At 46.1% G+C, this 23061-nt stretch overlaps 2 protein-coding genes across 4 annotated transcripts in view; one reads left to right on the top strand and one right to left on the bottom strand.

The window, feature by feature from the left end:
• The window catches only part of Rab6a (RAB6A, member RAS oncogene family), a 37226-nt gene extending 33839 nt beyond the window's left edge, over window positions 1–3387 (top strand). For all 3 annotated transcript variants that reach the window (XM_090348394.1, XM_090348395.1, XM_090348396.1), the window contains exon 8: window positions 1408–3387. In XM_090348394.1, coding sequence (XP_090204520.1) covers window positions 1408–1472 — 65 coding nt within the window. In that variant the 3' untranslated portion in view covers window positions 1473–3387. The remainder of the gene's footprint in view (window positions 1–1407) is intronic.
• Window positions 3388–6163: 2776 nt separating this feature from the next.
• Window positions 6164–21958, bottom strand: Plekhb1 (pleckstrin homology domain containing B1). The gene is made up of 8 exons (XM_090348391.1): window positions 21837–21958; window positions 20300–20375; window positions 18746–18898; window positions 17302–17404; window positions 16344–16383; window positions 12264–12368; window positions 7773–7872; window positions 6164–7357 (listed from the first exon to the last, which is right to left on the bottom strand). Exons 2-8 carry the CDS (start codon window positions 20334–20336, stop codon window positions 7221–7223), a joined length of 675 nt encoding a protein of 224 aa, XP_090204517.1. The 5' UTR covers window positions 20337–20375; window positions 21837–21958; the 3' UTR covers window positions 6164–7220.
• Between the last annotated feature and the right edge of the window lie 1103 nt (window positions 21959–23061).

Below are 23061 nucleotides of genomic sequence, written 5' to 3'. Positions count from 1 at the left end.
CTAGGCAAGCACTCTACCACGAGGCCACACTCCTGGCCACTTTTAGCATTTTAAAACTTTCTCTTTGCATGGGCAAGAAATAACTCAAAGAGAGGTATTGTGGCATGCACATTGTAGTCCCAGCTATTTAGAAAGGAAGATTGAGGTTTTAGTCTAGCTGGAGCAAAAGTTAACAAGACTGGGAGTTTGTCCTCAAACTCAAGTGGTAGAGCTCTAGCCTTGAGGAAAGAGCCCAAGGACAGTGCTCAGGCCCTGTGTTCAAACCCCAGGACTGGACCCCCCCCCCAAAAAAAAAAAGTTAACAAGATCCTATCTCAAAAACAATCTGAACCTATGATGGCATAAGTCTTTGGTCTTAGCTACTCAGAAGACAGATAGGAGGATTACAGTCCAGCACTGGGAAAAGTTACCAAGAAACCATGTCTGAAAAACAAAACTAAAAGTCAGAGGAGATGTGGCTCAGGTTGTAAGGTGCTTGCCTAGTAAGCTCAGGCCTTTGAATTTAATCCTCAGTATTGCCCAAAAAAGGGAAGAAGGAGGAGAAAGGAAGGAAAGGAAGAAGGGAAGGAAAGGGGGAAAGAAGAGAAGAGAGAAAGATAGAGTATGGATTGTTGAAGGGAAGAAAAAAAAACTAGGAAGTAGAACTTCATTTTCATCTCTATTTTGTGAAACATCATTAGATGTCTTTCATTATTCTAAGGATTTTGAATTTGAATTTGATATTTGTATTCTCTGGTTGCCTTATAGCATCTTTCGGTGTGACATTATTATTGTTACACCGTTATAACATTTTAGTATTCATCTTTCTTTTTTTTTTTTTTTTTTTTTGCCAGTCCTGGGCTTGAGCTCAGGGCCTGAGCACTGTCCTTGGACTTTCTCAAGGCTAGAGCTCTACCACTTGAGCCTCAGCACCACTTCTGGCTTTTTTTTTCTATATATGTGGTACCAAGGAATCGAACCCAGGTCTTCGTGCATGCTAGGCAAGCACTTTAACCACTAGGCCAAACTCCCGGCCAAACTCCGTATTCATCTCTTTCCATTTCTAAATGTTTTCTGCTTTTCAAGTCTTTATTTTCATGGAATAATGTGTCTACTGAAGTATCATTAATTATTAATTTTTCCCCTATTGTTGGAATTCTCGTGTTTGTAGACTGTTGTCAGATTTATTTTATTTAGATAATTCTGTAAGGAATATCATCTCCATATAGTTCCTTGCTCCTGTAGAATAATAACAAATATAAGCAAGTTACTTCATTTGAGCACCTTGTGTGCTGAGAAGCCTGCAGGGAAAATAGTGACTGTGTAACTTCTGAAGTCAAGAAAATGAAGAAATTTGCCAAATATGTCAGAATTCATTAGACACAGAATGATACTTTTCCAACTATTAATCCTTAACTTTTGTTTCAGTGATTGACATAAAACTGGAAAAACCTCAGGAGCAACCAGTCAGTGAAGGAGGCTGTTCCTGCTAATCTCCCATGGCATCTTTACCCATCTGCAGAAGCTCACTGCTTTGGCCCCATTCTGTTTCATTGACTGCAGTGTGAATATTGGCTTAAATCTTCCCCTTCAGTAATAACGTATTGCAATTCATCATTGCTGCCTGTCTCGTGGAGATGATCTATTAGCTTCACAAGCACAAAAAAGTCAGTGTCTTCATTATTTATATTTTTTAAAAAAGCCAAAAGATTCCAGCATATTCCAGTGATAACTTTAAAGATTAGATACATTTTCTTAACATTTTTTTTCCCTTTTAATGTTAACGATAATGTTCTTTAAAATGATGGAAACCTAAGCAGTTATGGGTGTGGCTTGGTCAATGAGTTGTATGCTCCTTCCTCCTATCCCTGTTTGTGTCTTCCCACAGAACACACAGACACACAATTATCTAACCAAGCCCACTGGAGTTATTCAAGTTTTACACATACCCTTTGCTTGCTTTAGGCCATGGTCCAAGATGTCCAAAACTATTCTTAAGCACTGATATAAATTACGTACATTTTCTTTGAGATCAGAACTCTGAGATATTGTGGGCAGTGCTTGAATGAGGAGAGGGTTCTGGTGTTACCTTCAAGATAAACTGAGAACATACAAATAGAAGAACATAAAATATATTTCTGACCCTTTTGAATGTGCTTTATTAGACTTTGGGAGAGAAAAGTAACCAGGTGCTTCAGAACAGGTTTTTAATATTTAATTCTTCATGATAACATCATAAAACTCTGATGAGCTGTTTCTCACAAGCCTGTTAAATTGTCATGATAGTACTCTGTTTAAAAAACACATGTGCGTGCACATATACTTCCCAGAACCAACATTTACTTTTTTAAGGAATAGATATCACTTTTTTTTTTAATGCTATGCAGGCAAGGCATTATAAAAGACAAATTGTTTTAAGAAGAACCAGTGGAAGAATTTAAATTTGGCGCCATGGTTTAAATTACTGTAACTAATAGAAATAGTGATATCTGAAGTTTACCGGTGAAAGAACCCTCACAGTCTAACAAATACTCTGTTCTGGACACTTGAGGTCAAAGTGGAAGATGGGAATCATTTTCTTGTAATCCCCTGTAACAGCAGATTAGAAAAGGTGTATATTGGAGAGGAAAAGGAGAGAATGGAAATAAGAAGTCAATATTACACAGATTTATGCCTTATTTTTTAATATTTTTAAATGTTGGGTCTTTCAGGCTGGTCTTTCTTTTTATTAGATCTGTATAGTTGAGTTGATTAGTGATTTAGTTTTATATTTAAGCTACAATTAATCTTTTTGGTGATATTTATTTCTTTTCCTTTTTTAAAAAAAACTTTAAATTTCTGGGTGTTTTGTTGAATCAGTTTAGAGCTTCATCACCATGGCAATATGTATTTCTCTTAAAATATTGCAAAACAGTATACTAGGAGTGCACCCTTTTAATCTTTACTAGTTATTGTGAGATTGCTGTGTAAGTTAATAAAACACACTTGTAAATACATTGTTTGCAGGGGAAAAACTTCTGAGTTATAGCTCAGAAAGGGCCTGCTGAATTTATGTTGTAAGCATTACTTAACACAGTATAAAGATGAAAAGAAAAATAACTTCATACTTCATCTACTCATTGCAACAAAACCCTTCACAGGGAAAACCTTATTGCCCTATCTTCCTCTTCGTATTCCACTTCTCACTTAATGTCACCTTGTAATATTCAGAGAGCACTTGGATTATGGATCTGAATAGAGAAATGCTTTCAGATAATCATTAGCCCACATACCCGTAACTTATACTCAAAGATGGGATGAAGTTGTAAAGTGCTTTTATAATACAATATTATTGTTAAAAGCAAGGATTGACTCTTCGTTTTATTTTGACCTGGCATGTCCTGAAATAAATATCCATTCAATACGTCAGTTGGGTCATATTCTTTATTTGGAGGTAGTTGTGATTTCTGAAAAGGAAGTAAGTATCTTCTTATATTTGAGTCTTTTATATATCTTTTTTTTTTTTTTGTCTGTTGTGGGGCTTGAATTCTGGGCCTGGGTGCTGTCCCTGTCCCTGAGCTCTTCAGCTCAAGGTTACTGCCTTACCTCCTGAGCCACAGCACCACTTCTGGTTTTCTACTGGTTGGTTGAAGATTGGAGTCTAACAGACTTTAGTGCCTGGCTGGCTTTGAAAAGGGAGCCTCATGGTGGGGAGGGAAATGGAGACCAAGAAATGAGAAAGGGTATCAATGTATGTGTAGTAATTCACCTTCTATCTGGCGAATATAATGTAACCCTTCTATTAATTACAATAAAAAATATATGAAAAGAAAAAGGAGCCTAAGATCTCAGCCTTCTGAGTAGCTAGGATTGCAGGCGTGAGCCATCACATCCAGCTTTCTGGCGGAGGAGGGGACATTATGGGGCTTGAACTCTGGGCCTAGGTGCTGTCCCTGAGCTCTTCAGCTCAAGGCTACCACCCTACTCCTTGAGCCACAGCCCCACTTCTGGTTTTCTAGTGGTTAATTGGAGGTGAGAGTCTCAGGACTTTAGTGCCTGGGCTGGCTTTGAACCACCATCCTCATATCTAGCCTCCTGAGTAGCTAGGATTACAGTCTGAGCTACTTTTAATATTAATCTTATTTTGGCTTAGCATTCCTCAACTGAAGAATATTTCAGTGTTTTTGTTTGTATTTTTGGTCGGTAGTGGGGCTTGAACTCAGTGCTGTCCCTGAGCTTTCTCAAGGCTAACATGCTACCTCTTGAGTCACAGTACCACTTCTGGTTTTTCTGTGTATGTGGTAGTGAGGAATCGAACACAGGGCTTCGTGCATGCTAAACAATTACTCTACCACTAGGCCAAACTCCCGGTCCCTATTTCAGCATAATTTTGCTGCCAAAACTATATAAATAAAACAATTACTGACTTGATTTCTCATTCCTGCCAAGCTTTTGAATTACCATATGTTTCTTCATCCCTCCCTAGAACTAAAAAAGGAATGTGGACTCCATAAAAATAGAAACAAATGGGAAAGGCTTCTGGGGTGTCAAAACTCTTAAATTGGGAAGTGGGAGAGTGGCTGCATCTCGAAAGATAGCCCTGATTCTAGGTTGTAGTGATAAGATATAGTCATGTACTCTGTAGTGACATTTCAGTCACTGATGATGGTCCATATGTATTTTGTGTGTGTGCTGATGCAGGGGTTTGAACTCAGAGCCATGTCAACTCGTTTAGCTTTTTGCTCACAGCTGGCACACTAGTATTTGATCCTTACCTCTAATCTAGCATTTTGCTATCAAGTAGTATAATGTAGCACAGCACAGCTTCACTTGTGGTTATGGTAGTATAAATATACTGTGCTGCCAGTCATACAAAGCATCACAAATGCAATTGGGTACAATACATTGCTTGTAATTTTCCCAAGTATAAGCTTGTAACAGACTTGCTTCTAAGGAATAGAATAATGAAACGTTGCTCTAAAATTAGATTCTGAGGGCTGGGAGTTTGACTTAGTGGTAGAGTGCTTGCCTAGCATGCACAAAGACCCGGGTTCGATTCCTCGGTACCACATACATAAAAAAAAGCTGGAAGTGGTGGAGGTTCAAGTGGTAGAGCTCTAGCCTTGAGAAAGTCCAAGGACAGTGCTCAGGCCCTGAGCTCAAGCCCAGGACTGGAAAAAAAAAAAAAAGATTAGATTCTGAGTCAGGCACTGTGGTTCAGAAGGCTGAAGTCTAGAGGATCACAATTGAAAGTCTCACAGAAAAGTCTGTGAGCTTGCCATTTCCAGTTTTCCAGAATAAAAGAAAGACTGCAGCATTGCTCAAGTAGAATGCTAATAAAGCAAGAAAGTCTAGTAAACCTGAAGACCTGAGTTCAAGCCGTGGTTCTGGGGGATGAGGAGAATTAGATTCCGAAAGAGACTGTGGCTTAAAATAATTTTATTGTTATTAAGTTGTTCTACAGAGGAGTTACCATTCATATACCCTCCCCCTCCCCTCTATCTCTCTCTCTCTTTCAACTATGTCACCCCTTTGGTTTCCCTGTTTTTCCTTCCCATCCCTGCCTACAAATTACATTGGTCATTTTCCACATAATGTATATAGAATAGTATGATTACATTGGTTTACCCTTCCTCTCTCTCTTTGTGCACACTCCCACTTTACCATCTCCCTCTCCCCCCAACAGAAAAAGCAAAAACAAACCTTGCCACCCCCAACAATAACGACAACAACAACAAAAAAAACTCATGGGCTTGGAATGTGGCTTAATGGTAGAGTGCTTGCCCAGCATGGGATGAAGCCCTGAGTTTGATTCCTCAGTATCATTCACAGAAAAGGCCGGAAGTGGTACTGTGGCTCAAGTGAGTGTTCTGGCTTTGAGAAAGCTCAAGGACCATCCTGTGTCAAGTCCCCAGGACTGGCAAAAAAAAATTGAAATGACAATGTGTGAGTCCCTAGACATCTCAGTTATGTGTCCCAGTGTTTTCCATTTAGCTCGGGCAAAGAGCCTGTCGTGGCCTCTTATGCCCAAACCTTGTTTGGGCAGGTTAAGTGACTTGTCTCAAATGGACCAGCTAACATACTGTCACAAGACCTACTGACCATCACTATACCAGAAAGGGCTATAGAAGATGCTGGGTGACAGATATCCTGGAGAATTAAGGGCCTGCTGGAGGAACAAAATAAGCCAAAGCCAGTTCTAGAACCAATCACATCTTTATTGAGTCTGCAGCTGAGCCACTGGGGCCCCCATCTACAAGGAGATTTTAGTGGGTTACTGGGGATGCATTTCTATTGGCTTAAAGATAGAAGGGGGAACGTCTAGGAGACTGCTGGGCCAACTAAAGGCAGGCACATGAGAGTCCCCAAGGCTGGAACAAAGGTGAGTCAGGCCCTGCAGGGGAAAAAAAAAATTGCATCTTTCCCCAAGTGAGGGGAAAGAGCTTTGAGGGTGAGAGGGCTGAGTTCCTGGGATCAGAAAGGCATTCCCTGATGAAGCCTCTTCTAAGGTTAAAGGTCTCAAAACGGAGCCCACCTGTCCCTTAACCAGGAGCCCCCAGGATCAGCTCAATTGTTACCATAGGAAACAGAACCCTGGAATCTGGTGGTGGGAAGGGTGGAGCTAAGCTCAAGAGTGTTTTAACAGGAGATTGCAGGCCTAATACAACAGGCAAAATATTCCTTATAGTTGCAATCACAATCATGCCTCCACTAAAATGCTTACATATCCCCTTTATTCAGCAAGCTTTTAGTCTGGAAGCCCACAATGATCTGACTGCCTCCACTCAGCCCAAATGAATTCCTCTTTAATTCCTTGGACATGCCACAATACTCAGGGCAACAGTATTCCCTGCTTACCTGCCTTGTTCCCTGCCCAGCATCTCCTAGTCAAAGGACTGGTTGCAGCTTCTTCAAGCGTTTTATTCTTTTCCTTACCAGGCTTGGAGGCTTGGAGTGGCCCCAGGACAGAACAGCTAGCCTGTTCATGTCTCCAGAGCCTGGAGAATTTGGAGCCATATCAAGTTATGTTGCTATTTGTGTAAGAAATGTAGTCGTACGTTGTTTCTGGGGTATCTGGCCACTGTAGCCTGAGAGGCTAGCCTCCTTGGAGGTGGGAGGTGGAGATTAGGAGCGGGAGGGGGTGATCCAAGCCCAGAAGGGACTAAATGCAGAGGAAAGCGCCAAAATTAGGCAAGGCTTAGAGAATGGGGTTCAGGAGGAAATGGGGTCTATCGGTGTACACGCAGAGCGAGTCCCACGGCTCAGAACCAGCAAGGCGACCACATGAGCGAGCCGAGAGCCGCGCCAGTGGCAGCCCCTGCCAGCATTCCCATGGCCAACGGGGCGCCCGAGCTGTAGCAGGGGTCTTCGCGCACTATGACGTGTGTCACGCCGGGGCCTGCGGAGAGAATCCACGAGGGTGGGATGGGAGAGAGTCGAGTTACCCCAGATTCCTTTCTGCTCAGTACAGTGTTAGTGACTTGGACACAGTAAGGGCTCCACCTCAAAGCTTCCAGATCCACCTCTGCTAGGGGCGATGGTGGAGCTGTGAGCAACACCATACCTGAGAGTGGCCACTGGAGCAGAAAGGACGCTGCGGTTGTCCATATTAGCCACTAGGGGTCGCTACCAGCCCAGGATTATTATTTTTTAACTAAGCCATCAGCCTAAGGAGGGATTTGGAGACAGCTGAGGTCAGTTCTGGAGAAGGGAGGGCTATTTGAGGGCTTACGATGGAGAAAGGTTTGTGAAGGGTCCAGACTGACTGGCTGTGGGAGGGGCCTTGTGCAGGAGTGAGCAGGCAGGGGACTTACCTGCATAGGGAGGCCCATAGTAGCTGCGGACATAAGTGGCCTCGTGGGCGTTGGGCGGCACCACCTCATAGTAGTCTTGGTACGGGCTGTAGACACGAACCTGGGGAGTCCAGCCTCATCAGCTACTTAGGAAGTACCTGGCCAGGTTTGGGGCCCCAAACCACCCCCACTCTTTTCTCCTCTAGATCGTTCTCAGAAAATCCCATGGTCCTTGTCTTCTAAAACTTTAGCCCCTACTGTAATGCTCTTTCTCCTGCTGGTCTACCTTGCTCAAATTTTTTCCATAGTACCCAACTTCCCTCAATAGTCTAGTGGGCTCTTTTGGAAAAATACAATGGATATCTGTCTTCTAGTCACAGGAAGAATATAGCCAAGACTCAGGCAGGAAATAAACGGGTTGCAAAGTAGGAAAGGAAATGAAGGGTACAAGTGGAAATAGCTAGAGTAACTATTATCAAACATCTACTGTGTAGCAGATCCTAAAAGGAGTGTTCACATGTGTATAGCCTCTGATCCTTAGGCAGATATTATCATCTTCATAGTACCACAGAACTGGAGATTGTGGTTCAGAAACTGCCAGGGTCCAGAATATACTTCCTGTCCTCTCTCAACCCCATTAGATTTCTAAAGCCTAGCTAAAATGTCACCCACTCCAGGAAACACTTCAAATTCAGAAGGAGTTCTTGGTGGGTTTTACCAATGATTGTTACCTTTCCTAGGCCTTTTCTGCTTATAATCCTCAAAGTTAGCTATCTAGGGCAAAAGGCTCATTAATTTGTGTTACCAGCAGGCAGGGCCTAGCATATACCAGAACTAATATATGCTGGATCAATTGGAAGCTCCAATCCAAACATTTTATCCATAGGGAGCTGACCTGAGGGGGATCAGGATACTATTTTTCCTCTTAGCTCACCTTCACCCTGTCTCTCTCTCACTGGGTTTCCCACCTAAACAGCCCAGTTTTTTCCTCTTAGAAGTCCAGAGGTCCCCACCTCCAATACCTCAAATTGATTGCAACATCTTTCCATCTCCAAAACCTTTTCCTCTTCTCATAAATGTCCCCGCTGTGCACTCAAACAAGGACTCTTGTTTTTACACACTTGGTTTAAGGTCTTGTGATTTTATCTTTTTTTTTTTTAATGGTGCTGGGGTTTAAAATCAGGTCCTTTAAGCTTGCTAGGCAGGCAATCCACGATTTGAACCATGTCTCCAGCTCTGATTTTATCTTTTTTTTTTTTTTTTGCCAGTCCTGGGGCTTGAACTCAGGGTCTGGGTAGTGATTGTCCTTGAGCTCCTTTTGCTCAAGGCTAGAGCTCTACCACTTGAATCACAGTGCCACTTCCAGCCTTTTCTGTTTATTCTGTACTGAGGAATCCACATGTATGTTAGGCAAGCACGCTACCATTAAGCCACATTCCCAGCCCCTGATTTTATCTTTGAATACATTTTTCTGTCGATCTTCTTCCAATAGTGGGAAATGTCTGATAGGGCAATAAATCTAGGAGCTTTATTCAAGGCAAAATTTAATACACCTAGGCCCATGAATGCTGTTATAAATATCCAAATGGCCCTGGCAAAGAAAAAAAAAAACCAAAATAACCTCCAGAACTTTGGCTTTGGCAACTTAGAAGCTATGAGTAATCTTAAAGAAAATCACTTTTTAGGCAGGTACCAGTGCCTCATGCCTGTAATCCTAGCTACTCAGGAGGCTGAGATCTGAGGATCATGGTTCAAAGCCAGCGCATGCACAAATGTCCGTGAGACTCTTCAACAGACTACCAGAAAACTGGAAAACACACGCACGCACGTACACACTTTTCAAAGGGATAATTGAGAAACCCGACTACAAAGGGTTGAAGAATGGCTGAGAAGTGAGGGATGGAACCTGCATGTTATAACATTGCTTTAATGAAATCTGACTATTAAACAAGTTTTCCAAGCACAACTTGTGATTTCAAGTCACCATGTCATTTCCCTTTAAGAAAATACTTTTTCACCTTCTCTTATTCAGTTATCTAACTTGCCTTTTAGACTTCAGTATTTCTTTTCTTCAACTGTAAATTCTGTTGGGGTTTCATCTGGACACCATAGCCTTTGGTTTCCATTCTTGGAGACCCCTCAAGTCCTAACTGAATTTAGCAAGTACCTAATACATGTTTATTGAATTTAGCACAAGTGGCTAAATACAGGGCCAAACTGGAACTAAAACCCCTAACTCTGAGTTGAGGTTCAAGGAGAACAATCTAAGCAAGAGGCTCAGATAAACAATGCGGTAGGTCTTCAGTCTTAAGTAACTACTTGCTGCCGTGTTTTCTCCCCAGGATTGGGGCTCTATGCCCAGAGGATTGGAGAGATTTAAACACTCAGACTTACTTTTACTGTTTGGGAAGCTGATGTCCAAACCTGCCTTGCAGCTGCAGTGAGTCAGCCTTGTGAGACTCTGGAGAAAGTGGAAAACACTGCCTCATGTTCCTCTGGGGTACCTGTTTTTACCCTCCAGATTTGGGAAGCCCAAAAGTAAACTCAGAGATCACTTGACTACAGGGAGAGTTATCCCCAGAGGCATTAAGGACAGAACTGCTCTCACTGTCTTCTAAGATCCAGCCCTTCTGTGGGCAAGAACAGTGTTGACCAATCAGGAGTGATATGCAAATAACCCCCTTCAGCTAAAACTTGGGTGCTTATGTGCCCAATCTTCTAAATCTCATTTTTAGGAACTGTCATTTTAAACAAGGTTGATTCCTAGATAGGGCATGGGGAATTGCCTCAGGATGAGAGCTTAAGTCACAGACTTGTGGCAGATGAAGTAAGTGACACAGCTTGGTCAAGTTAGCTAACCTCTTAGAGCTTTTTCAGTTTTCCTATTCTGTTAACAGTCTTTTCTACCCTGCCCTTTCCCAAAGTGCTCTGAAAATGCAGCAGAACAGAGGTTTGCAGCCACATGGCCCAATAGCTGCTGGCTCAGTGGTTCTGCACATCACAATGACCAGAAGCTATTTGTGTTTTTTCCTCAGTGTTGAGGATCAGCAGGGCGTGAAGCATGCTTAGCAAGCCCTCTACCACTGAACCACACCCTCAACCCCAGAAATGATTTTTTTTTTAGGGCCAGGAGTGTGGCTAAGGTGGGGTAGTGCCTGCCTAACAAGCATAAAGCCCTGAGGTCAAATCTGAGCACTAACTACTAAGTGGAAAGTACTTGACTAATGTGTGAGGCCCTGTGTTCAATCTTCAATACCACAAAAATGAAAACCTACAGATTTCCTAGGTTCCACCTCAGACTTGTGAAATTAAAGATTCCAAAGGTGGCTGTAGAACATTGGTTGTTGTCCTTTTAGGTTACTATTGCAATTCTTTTTTTTTTTTTTTTCCAGTCCTGGGCTTGAGCTCAGGGCCTGAGCACTGTCCTTGGACTTTCTCAAGGCTAGAGCTCTACCACTTGAGCCTCAGCACCATTTCTGGCTTTTTTCTATGTATGTGGTGCTGAGGAATCGAACCCGGGTCTTCATGCATGCTAGGCAAGCACTTTAACCACTAGGCCAAACTCCTCGCCCCGCTATTGCAATTCTTACACATGCACAGAGCACTGCTAAGAATGAAAAGAGTTTATGGCTGATCAGAAGACCAAAGGTATTTGAACTGCAGTAGTAGAGTTTGAACTCAAGGCCTCTCACCTGCTAGGTGAGAGGTAGGTACTGTACCACTTGGGCCACTCCCTCAGCTACAGGGCACTGGGCCGAGGCCTAAACCCTGATTCCTGAGAAAAAAAATAGGGAAGGGACAGACGCAAACTTCATTATAATATGGATTAGTAATGCCATACAGAGGTTTCTTACTCTCTGGTTCATTAGTTTCTTCTTTCCTCTCTCCCTTCCCTCATTCAATGACAATTCTCTGACACGCTGCACACTTACTGCTAAGAAAAAGGAGGTTACAGTAGATTGCCCCCCACATTGAGCACTAAGTGAGCACCTGCTGCATCCCCAACCCTGAGCCAGACTCTGAGGAACAGAGCTGATCAAACCTAGTCATTGTCTCAGAGAAAGTTCTAGATCTCAGAGGAGACTATAGACAAGTAAGGCTGAAATGACCTCAAGGCCAGGCAGAATGAAGACAGTACTAATTAAGCACTTGTGCCCTGGACTGTGGAAGAAGTGGTGCCTGAAATCTAAGAAGATCTCCCTGCGAAGAAGACAGCCTATGAATGGGCTTCCGAGTGGAGCAAGAGTGTATCATGTGAACCAGGAAGCTAAGGATTTTGGTAGCAGAAAGAACAACATGTGCCAAATAGCTAGAATTGGGAAAAGCTGGAATGTGGAGGATGAAGGTGGAGCAGACTGGGTGGAGCACAGGGGTAAGAAGTGGCAGATAACCTGGTTCCTGAGCGAAGGGGAGCGGTGGGCGGTCTGTGAGCAGGAAGGGCATGGGACAGGCAATGTGGGAGGCTCATCCTGGTGGCCAGAGTGGAGGCAAGAGGACTGAGCCAGCACTTACCCAGATCCGCCTCTCAACCTTACAGGGGCTCCACGAGCGGGTCACACACCTGACTTTGGGGCAAACCCGGCGGCTCCTGGGTGGGATGGTGGCTCCAGCTGGGGCCTGCTCAAGCCACAGAAACCCAAGAAGGAGGAGGGGAGGGAAGGAGGAGTCAGGCCCTTTACACCTGCAGATTCCGAGCTTTCACCAGGCCCTACCAGGCCCCTCTGCCAGCTGGGAAGGGGCAGGGATTGTGTCTTCTTCTAAGGCCCAATGTAAAGGTGGTGGTAGGGGGTTCAAATGGGGCGGGTGCTAAACAACTGCTAAATAAGAGGTCCAGCAGCCTCTTTCCAGCCCACCCTCCCTCTTCCATGCAGCTAGGACTCCCAGGCTTCCCTAATCTGTCCTCCTGCCCACCTGGCCCCCACCACCACCACCACCACCACCCCTCCTCCTCTTGTCCCTGGCTGCATGGCCTGGTACTGCCAGGGTCAGGAACTACTCTTGGAGCCTCAGATGGGGTAGGGTATGAGCCCGTACCACGAGAAAGGAGAAAGTGCTGATCATTCCTAGAGAGCATGAGGGCAGAGGGAGCCAAGACACACAGAGATGGGAAGATGTGAGTACCAACACAGGCACAAACACACCCCTGCTGTAGCCTGCCCAGGCCCAGAGGGATGTGACTGTGAGGAACAGAATGAGGAAGGACTGACAGCAGGGCCAAGAGAAGTGGTCAGCACAGCAGTGGGCAGTGGACAGACACAGAAGGGACATGGCAGCTTCATAGAGTCACTGAGTGCAGAACGGTCAGCCCTCTCCTTCCTTCCTCTGCCTGTTTTCATGGGACTGATTAGCCCTGCTTAAGAGAACTCAAATTCAAGGCTGGGTGAGCCCATCCTGGGTCCTCTTCACTTAAGGTCACAGTCCAGACTTCTCAATCCTGACTTCCTCTGGTCCATCCTCCACCTGGAAGCCTGTCCACTCTCCACCCCTGCCACGTCTGACCACAGCCTCCCATGCTTAATGCCCCTCACTGCTTCCACAACCCTCAGGAAAAGGCCATTCGAATTTAAATTCCTTATGACCTGGCCCTGCTCACTTCAGGGATCATCTTTCTGGTGTCATTTCCTGCATGCTAAATCAGCCATCCAGACCAGAATCCAGGCCCTTGGAAGCAAACCCACATGCACATACACACAAACATGCACATGTACACACACATGCACACCAACTCAGTACAAATCCCCACACATCCTTTTACTGCCTGTATACACAGAACTCCTTACACAGATGCCAGCCTCCTCTCAAAATCCAATGCGTAATCCAGGTACTGGTGGCTCATACCTATAATCCTTCTTAGAGGCTGAGATTAGAAGAATGCAGTTCAAAGCCCGACTGGGCAAGAAAGTCTGGGAGACTCTTCACTCTAAAAATCAGAAGTGAAGCTGTGGCTCAATTAATAGAATGCTAACTTTGAATTAAAAAAAAAAAAAGATCAGGGACAGTGCCTAGGCCCTGAATTCAAGCCCCAAGGCCAGCACGAAAAAATAAAAAATAATCTACTTCCTCAGCTCCAATACAAGCTCCCCTACTGACTGAAGCCTTCTCGGAACCTCACCTTCCCCATCTATAAAGTGGGATTAATAACAGTGCTGGGCAGGTGAGTGCCCATAGGGGTTTCTAAAGGCATCCCCAGATACTCTGCTACACTGAGTGTTTCTAGATGGGAGAGGTAGAAGGAGCAAGCATAGAATCTGGAGTCTGGCAGGTGGAGGTGAAGGCCATGCTGGGCCCAGGAGCTCTTCAGACCCATACCTCCCTCAGTCACTGAGCTCTCTTGATTGCATTTCCTAAGTACATCCTTGGGATCATCAACCTGTCTCCATCACCAAGGGCTTAGTCTGCATCTGTTTCTTGGACACTGTCCCAGGCTCCAAGCTCTATATGTCCATGCTTATTCCCCTACAATCCATTCTCTTCCTACTGGACAGACTGGCCTTTCTGTTTGTTTTTGTTTGTTTGGCTGGCTGTTTTTGCTGTTGTTCTTAAGACAGGATCTCAAACTTGCTATTGCCCTGTTTCCGCCTCCTGGAAGGCTAGGATTAAAATGTGCACCACCATATGTGCTCTGACTGTTCAGAAAAATACAAATGCATGCCTAGGATCCCAGCTACTTAGAACACTGGGACAGAAGGATCTTAGCTGGAGGCCACCAAGACAAAGTATAAGAATCTTATCTGGAAAACGAACTAGAAGCAAAAGGACTGGGGATATAGCTCAAATGGTAGAGCGAATGCCTTGCGCTTAATCCCTAATACTGCAAACAGAAAAAGAAGAGGAGAAAAAGAAAAGTGTGATCTGAAGAAGAAGAAAATAAGGAAAGAAGTGTGATCTGATCTGATCATGCCATTCCTTTGCTTAAAAACATCCAGTGGGGGGGTCGGGAGTTTGGCCTAGTGGTAGATTGCCTGCCTAGCATGCACGAAGACCCAGGTTCGAATCCTCGGTACCACATACATAGAAAAAGGCTGGAAGTGATGCTGTGACTCAAGTGGCAGAGTGCTAGCCTTGAGAAAAGCCCAAGGACAGTGCTCATGTCCCGAGCTCAAGCCCAGGACTGGCAAAAAAAAAAAAAAAAAAAATCCAGTGGGCTGGGGCTGGGAGTTTGGCCTAGTGGTAGAGTGCTTACCTAGCATGCACAAAGACCTGGGCTTGATTCCTTGGTACCACATACATAGAAAAAAGCCAGAAGTGGTGCTGAGGCTCAAGTGGTAGAGCTCTAGTCTTGAGAAAGTCCAAGGACAGTGCTCAGGCCCTGAGCTCAAGCCCAAGACTGGCAAAAAAAAACAAAAAACAAAAAAACATCCAGTGGGGGCCGGGAGTTTGACATAGTGGTAGAGTGCTTGCCTAGCATTCCCAACACTCTGGGTTTGATTCCTTGGTACTGCATACACTGAAAAAAACTGGAAGTGGTGCTGTGGCTCAAGTGGTAGAGCGTTGGCCTTGAGGAAAGCCCAAGGAGAATGCTTAGGCCCTGAGTTCAAGCCCCAAGACTAGGAAAAACAAAAACAAAAACAAAACACATTCAGTGGCTGGGGTCAGGAGTGTGGCCTCGTGGTAGAGTGCTTGCCTAGCATGCACAAAGCCCTGGATTCAATTCCTCAATACCACATAAACAGAAAAGGCTGGATTGGTGCTGTGGCTTAAGTGGTAGAGTGCTAGCCTGGAGAAAATTCAAGGATAATTCCTAGGCCCTGAGTTCAAGTCCCAGGACTGGCAAAACAAACAAAAACAAAAACAAAATACACACACAAACAAAACAGGGGCTTACAAGTGTTCCTAGCAGAAACCAATAACCTTAAACAGCCCACAAGGCCTGGCCCAGCTTTCCCCACTGCCTACTACTACTCACTCTCTGAACTCCAGCCACTCTTGTATTCCTTCTGTTTCTCAACTTGCCAGCCACTGCCCCGGGCCTTTGCACATGTTGATCTCTCCCTGAAAGCAAATCCCTTCACCCTATCCTCATACTTTTTACCCAGCTTCTGTTTATCCTTCAGGTCTCATCTTGAGACTTATCTAAACTCCTCCAGGGATCAAGTCATCAAAGAGGCCATATACTCCATGTCTGAATACTTCGCTACTGAAATTGAATTGTTAACTAAGTATATTAATTGTGCCACATGAAGCTTTTCCCTCTAGGATCATTCCAAGAGGCCAGAGCCCATCTCCCTTTAGCTCACTTCTGGTTTCTGGCCCAAGTGCTTCATACAAAGTAGGACCTCCGTAAATACTTGTGTAGATGAATGAATGTTAGTCCAGTCATCTTCCAAGGGCTACAAAAATCCCATTCCCAGAGGGCTGTCATGAGGAATGATGCCTGGCACATAGTAGTTGCCCAATAAAAGATCCTTTCCTCTAGTTTACCTGCTGTTCCTCCCTCCTCTGAGCCCCAGCTGGTTTGTGCACACTCTCTCCCAGAGGTCTCCAGGGGGCTGGAGTCTGCACAAACCTCTCTAGACAAAGAAGACCGAATCTGAGTCACCCATGATTCCATGGCACATGCGGTAGTGGGATGCAGGGGGGAAGGGGGCTCACCGGGGTGGAGTTTGCTTCCAGCAATGCTGTCTTCCATGCTCTGCAAAGCAAATGCCCAGAGTATGAAGAAGGAGCTCAAGGAAAGGGCAGTTGGGGGGACTCCCCCCATGTTCTAGACTCTCCTCCCCAACCCAGCCTCTCCCACCTCTCTCAAGTGGACAAATGCGACCCTCCCTAGCCCCATCACGGGGTTGGACCCAAAGCCAGGATGATCTACTCTGAACCACAGTCTCTTTCCCTCTAGAAGCTCTGCATTCATCCTCTCTACAGAAAGCAGTTGCATTGTAGGGGGATGGGGGAGAAGGGGGGTCTCTTAGGGGCTTTACCACTCTGACCTGCCTAGGTGGGTGCTCTAGCTGTAACCCATCTCCACACCCCAATCCTACAAACGCCTCTGCAAAGCTTTGACCCTAGAGCCTCAGGAATGCCCCGTGACTATGGGACAATTGGGTCTTTATTGGTTGCCATGGCACCTGGCTGGGGAGGACAAGGCGGCTCTGTGCTGTGTACCCGCAGCTCCGCCTGCCCAGCTCCCACACCCATCTCTCCCTCTCCTCCAGTGTAAGGCCAGGCAGCTAGGCCACAGGGTAGAAATGGAAGGAATGTGACGAGCTGGAGATTCCAGTCATCTGTATTGAGGTACCACTGCCTTGGACACAGTCAGCTGTGTCTGCAGGCAGGTCTGGATCTAGCCCTGAGAGCTCCTGCTATCAAAAGGCAGCAGGAGGGAGGCTCCTGCCTGAACACCCAGAGTCCATCACAGGCCACACAAGGGACCCACTGTGTGCCACACCAATCATCAGGAGCTATTCACATCCCTCTGCCAGCCTCCATAATACAACCTTGTTCACTGGACTTCGTCCATTCTTCTTACCATCAGGAAACCAGAAGCAGCAATGTAGAGGGATATCTTGTGTTCCCTAAGACCCTACCCCATCCTCTCTCCACAGCCACTCACACAGCATCATCTCGGGTCTCTGCACACAGGTGCAGGCGAGAGCCCTCCCGAAAGTTCACGGTCAACAGGCCATCTCGGCTCCGGCCCTCTGGGGGCTGCACATCTGGAAGAAGACACACATACAGCTATTTCCATAAGCACAGGCTCCAGGGCCCTCCCCAGTAAACCAGCAACAAGAGTAGGAATTGATCAGAACCAGCCTGGGCTATACAGTGAGTTTAAGGGCAACCTGGAACTGCATAGAAAGATCCTAGCCCTCAGCTTTTTCACTCATAGCTGATGTTCTACAACTTAATCCATATCTCAAGTTCAAGGTTGTTTTTTTTTTGTTAATTGGAGATAAGAGTCTCATGAGCCAAGTGCCAGTGGCTGACACCTGGAATGCTAGCTACTCAGGAGGCTGAGATCTGAAGATCGCAGTTCAAAAGCCAGCCATGTCAGGAAAGTCTTACCTCCAATAAAGTACTCAAAGTCAGAAGTGACACTGTGGCTCGAGTGGTAGAGCATTAGGCTTGAACAAAAGAAGCTCAGGGACAACACCCAAGCCCAGATTTCAAGCCCCAGGCCTGAGGGGGAACAAAAGGGATGTATGGATTTGCCTGCCCAGGCTGGCTTTGAACCAATATCCTCAGATCTCTGAGTAGCTAGGATTATTACAGACATGAGCCACCAGTGATTGGCTCCCCAGTATGTGATGAGCTACACTTCGAGGCTGGCTTTTTGCTAGTTAATTGAGAATGAAGTCTCACAAACTTCTTTTTTTTTTTTTTTTTTTTTGCCAGTCCTGGGCTTGAGCTCAGGGCCTGAGCACTGTCCTTGGACTTTCTCAAGGCTAGAGCTCTACCACTTGAGCCTCACCACCACTTCCGGCTTTTTTCTGTGTATGTGGTACCGAGGAATCGAACCTGGGTCTTCATGCATGCTAGGCAAGCACTTTAACCACTAGGCCAAACTCCCGGCCCCTCACAAACTTTTCTGCGCAGGCTGGCTTCTCACCATGATCATCCAGGTCTCAGCCTCCTGAGTACCAGGCTGTATATAGGTACTGTACACAGTACTAGTACTGACTATAGGTGTGAGCCACCCACACTGGGGTCTGTTGAACTTATCAACATATCCATTTTATTGGCTTTCTAAGCACATCTTCTCAGTTCCTCTAAGGTCTGAGACTTGATTGAAAACATCAGATTTCTATGTGACTCTGGGCTACTCACCCAACTTCTCTGAGCCTCCTTATCTCAATTCATCTTTATCCTAGAGAGCAGGGACTGCATCTTACTGGCTTCTGTGACACAGAACGGGGGAGGAACTCAACACTTCAGTTTCTTGACCCTCAGCTAGCTGACCTGCAATTGCAAAGGCCTAGAAGCATCCTTGAGAGCAGCAGAGAGCCTTTCAAAGGGTACTGAGGAGAGGTGCCCAAGGCCACAGGGCGTCTGCTCACCGTGACACTCCTGGCCGACCTTTATGTCTCGCACGTTGAAGTGGATGAGCACACGGTCCTCTTCATCCTGTGCTGTCTCATCATGGTAGTAGCCCAGTGTCCCATCCATCCACAGGGCGAACCAGTTCCTTTTCCAGCGGCGGAGGATGGAGCCTGTGTGAGATTCCAGCCCCACCGGGCAGGCTATCTCAGAGACTGTTGGAGGCCAGATGGGCTCTCAGAGTCCCCACCCGAACCCCCACTATTATAACCTCTTCCTTGGCTTCCTGAAATAAAGGTATGCTTCTTCCTGTCTTTCTCAAACCCCTTGTCCTGCTGGCCTCGTGCATAGCAAAGTGTCACTACCAAAGTGATATTGACAAATGTGCCACAGAGCAGCAGAATGGCCTGATCCAGGAACTCCCAAAGCAGTGGAGGTCTCCTCAAGGGTAAAGGCCTCTCCCCTCTCCTGAGCTTCCACCTGCTATCCTCTCTAGCTTTGGCAACGTATCTGCCTCCTCCATCAGACTGGGGAATCTGCATCATCCTTCACAGGTCTTAGACTCCAGCAGGATCAGCATTGAGTATTGGCTGAACTGACAGAGCAGAGATAAGATGGACACAGGGTAGCTTCTGCTCAGGTTGTAACTCTGACTCAAGGTGCTTCTGGAAGCCTGACACCACTACAGCTTCAGACATTCTGAAACTGGAATTAGGAGAGAGAAGGGCTGACCCTAAGAGCACAGATCAGATAGGACTTTATGGATTCCAAAGCACAGAACAACTCTCATTTTCTTCTGGACTTTGTTCTGGGTCCTGCCTGGATTGGGGATGCCACAAACATAGAGAGAGTCAAACCCAGTCCTCTTGTCCTGTGGAGCTCACAGTACTAGGACTGCCATGGGAAAGGGGAGTGGAAGACCAACAGGAAAGATATCTGTATTACAATTCATTGTGGGGTTGAAGAGGAAGGATGTTTCTGACCTAGCTCAGTGCTACCAGGGCAGATTGGAGGGGGTTAGAGAAGGCTCACCAAAGAAAGAGACATTTGGCCAGGAGCCAGTGGCTCATACCTTTAATCCTAGCTACTCAGGAGACTGAGATCAGAGGATCAAAGTTTGAAGGCAGCATGAGCAGGAAAGTCTATGAGAGACACTTATCTCTACTAAATTACAAAAAAAAAGTGGGGTGGGGGCTGGAAGTGAAGCTATGGCTTACTGAGCTATGGTAAAGTGGTAGAGTGCTAGCCTTGAGCACTCAGGGACAGTGCCCAGGCCTTGAGTTCAAGCCCCAGGACTGGCACAAAAAAGAAAGAAAGAAAGAAAGAAAGAAAGAAAGAAAGAAAGAAAGAAAGGCAAAAAAAAAAAAAGAAAATAGAGGGACATCTGGGCTTGAAGACTAAATTGAGTCTGTCGAGCACCAGGATCAAGAAGGACATCGGGCAGAGAGAAGAGCACAGAGTGGAGGACAGAAGATCCTGGAGTGTTGAGGAAGGAAGGATTCACCCCACTTCCCTCACCCCTGCCCCAAGACAAGGTACAGGACACACAAGGACTTGGTCCCAGGTTCACTCACTCTGTCTCCACAGCCAGCCGCCCCTCACCAGGGCCATTTCTTCAAAAGGACTTTCCAGGGTGGAGTCGGGTGGGACCTGTCAGAGCAGCAGGGACACAGGGCTGAATGGAGCAACTCCCTGAAGAGAAGCCCTTAGTCCCGTGCTCCCTGCAGAGAGCCACCCAGGAGACTGAGGCCGGGTTAGTAAACAAGCAGGAGCCAGGCAGCCTCCCATCTCCTCCCCAGGCTCTGCTCCAGTGAGAGAATGGGAGCACTGTCCTGTGGGGTCAGCAGGGCAGCGCTGCAGCAGTGGGGGTGAGGATCAGGAGCCCAGATGCCCAGTCTGGCTTTCCGAAGCTTGGCAAGTCCTTGGCCCTCTGGCCTGTTTCTAGATCCTAAAAGTCTATCTATAGGACAGAACAGATAGAGGTTGGAATGAGGAATTCTGAAATCTCCTAAAATGCTAGCAAAAGAAATGTTGAAATGGTAGCAGCTCCGAACCATCACCTTTATAATAACAATACAATTTTTTTTTGGGGGGGGGAACAATGCATAGTTTTAATCCTAAGTCTTAAGTATGAATGAAGTTCATATACTTCATTAATTTTTTAAATGTTTAAAATAGTTTAAAAGTAGCTACAATGGGTCCCCTGAATGCCAGGCACATTTCTCTGCTCTCAACTATTATCTCATTTAAGCTGCTCCCAAATCCTTGCCATTATTTCTATTTTAGAGATGTGGAAAGGAGGAAGGGGGAAGGGTGGGCTGGAGTGGTCACCTGTGCAGGTGCACTTGATTGGTAAAGCACTGGACAGGGATCTATATCCAGCAGTCCTGGCTTCTCACGACGATACCAGAAAGAGTTCTGAAAACAAACTAGCCTGGTGTCAGTGACTCACACTGTAATCCTAGCTACTCAGGAGACTGAGATCTGAGGATCACGGTTCAAAGCCAGCCCAGGCAAGGATGCCCATGAGATTCTTATCTCCACATAAAAACCAGAAGTGGAGCTGAGGGTCAAAGTAGTAGAGCCCTAGCCTTGAGCAAAAGAACTGTGGGATGGTGCCCAGGCCCTGAATTCAAGCCTCACCAGCCCCCCCCCACACACACACAGATCAGAAGTGATAACAAGGAATTCTAATTTGTGGAGATTTGAAACAAGCACTGCTAGTCTTCAAAGAGCTCCAGCCACACTGGACACAGACAGTGCCATGGCCCTGTGTCCCCACCACAGCCTTGAGGAGGGAATCATCTTTACTCCCATTTTACAGAGGGTCCAAGGGAAGCAAATGACTCATTGGCGTGGGTGATGGAGCTTGGATTGGACTCCAGGGGCTTTCTGGTTCTGAAGATGGCTCATTTTCGAGTAGGTACCTCTGCCCTTCCCCCACCCGCTCACACCTGTCGCTGCGTAACCAGAGCTGGCACACCTGGAGTAGAGAAGATCTGGCCTCGTATCTGTTTCCCTGTCTCTTCCCTCCTTTCACCAAGCTCTGACACACATCACCCAGGAGGGCCAGGTGCACATCCCCTCTCAAGCCCCGCTGGATGCACCCACCTGTCTACACCTGTTGCAGACACCGCTGTCAGAACAGCTGTTATTATTCGCAGCTGCCACCCCTCCTGCCGCGCCTGCGCTCTGTGCACTACAGCAAGCCTGGGGAGTTTCATTCCCCAGACTGTGCCAGGGGCCCAGCTAGCCTTAGGCCCCGCCCTGGAGGCCCGCCCCTCCCAGGGAGGGGGCGTGGCGTGGTTAGCTAGAGTGACTAGGGCATGCTGGGGCTTGTAGTCTGCAACCTTATAGCTGGCCAAACACAGCTCTCCAGAGCAGCCTACCAAGACTACCATGTCGGAGACAAGTAGTTACACCCTTACACCTGCCAATTTCCTTTATTTTCTTCTTCTTCTTCTTCTTCTTCTTCTTCTTCTTCTTCTTCTTCTTCTTCTTCTTCTTCTTCTTCTTCTTCTTCTTCTTCTTCTTCCTCTTCTTCTTCTTCTTCTCCTTCTTTTTCTTCTTCTGTCAGGGGGCTTGAACTAGGGCCTGAGCTCTGTCCCTTCGCTCTTTTTACTCTTCTGACACTTTTGGTCTTCTGCTGGTTAATTGGAGATAAGAGTCTCACGGACTAGTGCCCAGGCTGGCTTTGAACCTTGATCCTCAGATCTCAGCCTCCTGAATAGCAAGGATTACAAGTGTGAGCTACAAGTTCCCAGCTGCCATTTTCTTCTTTGTTGTGTTTTTGTCTTGAGTGGTGCCATATGCTTGTAATCCCAGTATACTTGGGAGGTTGAGGCAGGAAGATTGTGGATTTGGGGCCAACCTGGGTTACATAGTAAAACCTAGTCTCAAAAAAACCAAAATGAACACTGGGGGAAAGCAAAGGCAAAAAAATGAAATGTTCTCATCACCTGATTTGTGAAATGGTAATCCCTCTGCAACACCTTAATATTAACGATAAGAGCTGGGTGCTGTGGCTCATGCCTGTAATCCTAGCTACTCAGGAGTCTGAGATCTGAGGATCAAGGTTCAAAGCCAGCCCGGGCATGAAAGTCCTTGAGACTCTTATCTCCAACTAATCATCAGAAAAACATAAGTGGCTCTGTGGCTCAAGGGGTAGGGAGATAGCCTTGAGCTGAGGAGCTCAGGGATCAATGCCCAGGCCTAGAGTTCAAGTCCCAAGGTGATAAAACAAAACAAAACAAAAAAGTAAAATTATACTTAAAAAACTCAAAGTGATGTGCTGGGAATGTGACTTAGTGGTAGAGTGCTTGCCTAGCATGTATGA

This window comes from Megascapheus bottae, chromosome 16, assembly GCF_031878675.1.
Source record: "Megascapheus bottae isolate mThoBot1 chromosome 16, mThoBot2.hap1, whole genome shotgun sequence".
Lineage (NCBI taxonomy): Eukaryota > Metazoa > Chordata > Mammalia > Rodentia > Geomyidae > Megascapheus > Megascapheus bottae.
Note: the sequence above shows the minus strand (reverse complement) of the source record. Positions and strands in the feature narration are given on the sequence as shown.

Bases quoted from the DNA above. Each gene is read 5' to 3' on its own strand.
- Plekhb1 (XM_090348391.1), bottom strand. From the start codon at position 20,336: ATGGCCCTGGTGAGGGGCGGCTGGCTGTGGAGACAGA. The intron at 17,405-18,745 runs GTGAGCAGACGC...GTCTTCTTCCAG, and splicing joins GGTCGGCCAGGAGTGTCACG to ATGTGCAGCCCCCAGAGGGC. The intron at 12,369-16,343 runs GTGAGCCCCCTT...TGGCTTGAGCAG, and splicing joins TGGAAGCAAACTCCACCCCG to GCCCCAGCTGGAGCCACCAT.